This window comes from Procambarus clarkii, chromosome 33 (assembly GCF_040958095.1).
Source record: "Procambarus clarkii isolate CNS0578487 chromosome 33, FALCON_Pclarkii_2.0, whole genome shotgun sequence".
NCBI classification, from domain to species: Eukaryota; Metazoa; Arthropoda; class Malacostraca; order Decapoda; family Cambaridae; genus Procambarus; species Procambarus clarkii.
The window spans coordinates 40572229-40576643 of record NC_091182.1 but is presented as its reverse complement, the minus strand read 5'-3'; the positions used below and the strand labels follow the sequence as shown (position 1 = coordinate 40576643).

General features: G+C 43.3%; 1 protein-coding gene across 1 annotated transcript in view; it reads left to right on the top strand.

Annotated features, from left to right (window-relative positions):
• Positions 1–1056: 1056 nt before the first annotated feature.
• Positions 1057–4415, top strand: part of LOC138370828 (streptococcal hemagglutinin-like) — a 10919-nt gene continuing 7560 nt past the window's right edge. The window contains exon 1 of the mRNA XM_069335432.1: positions 1057–1674. Within this exon, the coding sequence (XP_069191533.1) occupies positions 1057–1674 (618 nt within the window). The remainder of the gene's footprint in view (positions 1675–4415) is intronic.

The following is a 4415-nucleotide window of genomic DNA, read 5'->3' as shown; positions in this document are numbered from 1 at the left end:
CCCATGGCAACCACGAACCAGTAGTGGGCCCTCATGGCAGCACCCATGGCAACCACGAACCAGTAGTGGGCCCTCATGGAGGCACCCATGGCAACCACGAACCAGTAGTGGGCCCTCATGGCAGCACCCATGGCAACCACGAACCAGTAGTGGGCCCTCATGGAGGCACCCATGGCAACCACGAACCAGTAGTGGGCCCTCATGGCAGCACCCATGGCAACCACGAACCAGTAGTGGGCCCTCATGGAGGCACCCATGGCAACCACTAACCAGTAGTGGGCCCTCATGGAGGCACCCATGGCAACCACGAACCAGTAGTGGGCCCTCATGGCAGCACCCATGGCAACCACGAACCAGTAGTGGGCCCTCATGGAGGCACCCATGGCAACCACTAACCAGTAGTGGGCCCTCATGGAGGCACCCATGGCAACCACGAACCAGTAGTGGGCCCTCATGGCAGCACCCATGGCAACCACGAACCAGTAGTGGGCCCTCATGGCAGCACCCATGGCAACCACGAACCAGTAGTGGGCCCTCATGGCAGCACCCATGGCAACCACGAACCAGTAGTGGGCCCTCATGGCAGCACCCATGGCAAGCACGAACCAGTAGTGGGCCCTCGTGGCAGCACCCATGGCAACCACGAACCAGTAGTGGGCCCCCCACGCCACCAGAGCATGAGTGTGGGAGAGAGCATGAGTGTGGGAGAGAGCATGAGTGTGGGAGAGAGCATGAGTGTGGGAGAGAGCATGAGTGTGGGAGAGAGCATGAGTGTGGGAGAGAGCATGAGTGTGGGAGAGAGCATGAGTGTGGGAGAGAGCATGAGTGTGGGAGAGAGCATGAGTGTGGGAGAGAGGATAAAAAAAGGGGGGGAGTTGCCAGAGATAATGAAGAAGGAAGCTATATTAAGGCCAAGTGTCGGGGGCAGAGAGTGCAGAAGACAGTCACTGGTTAATGTGACACATCGCTCCTGTCTCGCTAGACTTTATCCCCTGCTATATGTAGCGGCAGAGTACTCGTGAGAGTGTAGAGAGGGAGAGTGGTGAGAGTGAGAGTATGAGTAGCAGTGGTGAGAGTGAGAGTATGAGTAGCAGTGTTGAGAGTGAGAGTATGAGTAGCAGTGGTGAGAGTGAGAGTAGCAGTGTTGAGAGTGAGAGTGAGAGTAGCAGTGGTGAGAGTGAGAGTATGAGTAGCAGTGGTGAGAGTGAGAGTATGAGTAGCAGTGGTGAGAGTGAGAGTATGAGTAGCAGTGGTGAGAGTGAGAGTATGAGTAGCAGTGTTGAGAGTGAGAGTATGAGTAGCAGTGGTGAGAGTGAGAGTAGCAGTGGTGAGAGTGAGAGTGAGAGTAGCAGTGGTGAGAGTGAGAGTAGCAGTGGTGAGAGTGAGAGTGAGAGTAGCAGTGGTGAGAGTGAGAGTGAGAGTAGCAGTGTTGAGAGTATGAGTAGCAGTGGTGAGAGTATGAGTAGCAGTGGTGAGAGTGAGAGTATGAGTAGCAGTGGTGAGAGTGAGAGTATGAGTAGCAGTGTTGAGAATGAGAGTATGAGTAGCCGTGTTAAGAGTGAGAGTGCGAGTAGCAGTGTAAGAGTGAGAGTGCGAGTGTTAAGAGTGAGAGTGCGAGTGTTGAGAGTGAGAGTTTGTGTAGCAGTGTTGAGAGTGAGAGTGACAGTGCTGAGAGTGAGTGTACATGCCCTGAACATCACCTTTTTATTTATCACCCCTTAAAAATCACCTCCTAAACGTCATTCCTTTTACAAAACCCCCTTAAATACCACCCCTTAAGCATTACCCCCTTAAATACCACGCCATACACATCACCCCTTAAACTTGAGGTCTTACGCATCATTCTTCAAACACCACCCCTTAAATATCAACCTTTAAATATAAACATCTACTCAAAAGCGTTTTAAAGGAGATATATAAAGTGATGATTACCCTTAATCATCACCTTATATATCTCCTTTAAACCTCACAATCCTTTATTATGCCTCAAAAAGACGTCTTTTTTAACACAACAATAACCCTTAATGACACCATTTAGAGAGCACCTTAATTACAAATTACACTAATTGAACATCACAACAATTAACAATCACAAGATGATTCACAGTAACGTGGCGGAAGAAATGTTGACCAAACCACAACTCAGAAGATGGTGAAGCTACGACGTTTCGGTCCGTCTAGGACCATTAACAAGTGTGAGGGAGAGTGATTGATTGATAAAGATTAAGCCACCCAAAAGGTGGCACGGGCATGAATAGCCCGTAAGAGAGAGAGAGTAAGGAACTGGTTAATAAATAAGAAATTAGTAAAGAGAGGCGCAGGTAAGAGAAGAAGGTAATTCCTAGAAGGAGGTAAGAATAGTGTGAAAGGTTCGAATGGGATGATTGTAAGAATGGGGTGATTGTAAGAATGAGATGATTGTAAGAATGGGGTGATTGTAAGAATGGGGTGATTGTAAGAATGGGGTGATTGTAAGAATGGGGTGATTGTAAGAATGGGATGATTGTAAGAATGGGATGATTGTAAGAATGGGATGACTGTAAGAATGAGATGACTGTAAGAATGAGATGATTGTAAGAATGGGATGAGTGTAAGAATGGGATGAGTGTAAGAATGAGATGATTGTAAGAATGAGATGATTGTAAGAATGGGGTGATTGTAAGAATGGGGTGATTGTAAGAATGGGGTGATTGTAAGAATGGGGTGATTGTAAGAATGGGATGAGTGTAAGAATGGGGTGATTGTAAGAATCAAATGATTTTAAGAATGGGATGATTGTAAGAATAAGAAGAGATTAAGGAGAAGAAAAGAAAGAAGGGTTAGTCAGGTCACGTTTATTAAGAAGGTTAAAGTTCAACTTTTAATATAATTAAGCTTTAAACGACTCATTTACGATCAATTTATGTTATTAAATATTCACAAATTAATTGACAATTAGTGTCAAAAAGCACTTGACCCCTTATGGAACTATTAAATGCATTGATGAACAATTTGTTCATTAATATGAATTGAAATCCTGAACATGTATATTACCTTCTTCTCATATTTGTTCCTCTCCTCGCTCTTTTCTTATTTATTTTCCCGTTCCTTCCTCTCTCTCCCTTTACGGGCTATTCATACCCGTGCCACCTCTACGGTGGCTTAATCTTCATCAATCAGTATTTATGTCATGGGTGACTTTAATTTTAGCGGAATAAACTGGTTGAACAAAACAGGGAATAGTGAAGCAGAAGATTTTCTAGAATTAATTGACGATTGCTTTCTTACGCAACACATTAAGGAACCAACACGGGAAAACAATATTTTAGATTTAGTGTTAACTAACAGGGAAACGCAAATTAATGACATCGAAATAGGGAGTGAGCTAGGGAACAGTGATCACAAAGAAATCAGATTTAGCATAGAATGGAATAGACCAGTAGGAGAAAATTCTGTTAAAGTGCCAGATTTTCGAAAAGCTGATTTTAATAGCCTAAGAAATTTTTTGGGTCAAATTGATTGGAAAGTCTTGGGTATGGGGTGTGGGCCGGTCTTGGAGCGAGACATGAACCCAGCGATAGGTGACTTAAATGGGGATTTCGATGTGGATTCAATATATAACTTATTTAAGAATATTCTAAACAAAGCACAGGAACGTAGTATACCATACAAATTGAATAGATCGAATACTAATGACCCAAAGTGGATAACAAAGAATTTGAAGAACCTTATAGGTAAAAAGAGAGCTTGGTACAAAAGGATTAAAAATGGGGAGGTCACTTTAGAACAGGAATTCGTACAACTGGTTAGAAATGTTAAAAAAGAGATAAGGAAAGCAAAAAGAAACTATGAAGTTCGCATAGCAGGGCAAGCAAAGACAAATCCTAAAGGGTTTTTTCAGTTATATCGTACTAAGACTAGGGAAAGGATAGGTCCATTAAAAACTGATACAGGTCAAATAACAGATAGTGATGAAGAGATGAGTAGTATTTTTAATAAATATTTTGTATCTGTATTTACTAAAGAGGAACTTAACAATATGCCTTCAGCTGAACAAGTCTATGTGGGTGGGGACGAGGACAGGTTGACGAGTTTAGCAGTTACCAGGGAGGATGTTCTTAAACAAATAGTAAAACTCAAACCAAACAAATCCCCAGGGCCGGATGAAGTGTTTGCCAGGGTGCTTAAAGAATGCAAAGAGGAGCTTTGTGACCCACTGTCAACCATATTTAATAAATCAATAGAGTCAGGCAGAGTGCCAGAGTTTTGGAAAGTTGCTAATGTGATACCAGTTTTTAAGAAAGGAGATAGATCACTTGCGTCTAACTATCGACCAATTAGCCTAACGTCTATTGTGGGAAAGTTACTCGAATCTATAATAGCAAATAAAATTCGTCTTCATCTTGAAAAACATAAATTAATAATTGAGTCGCAAC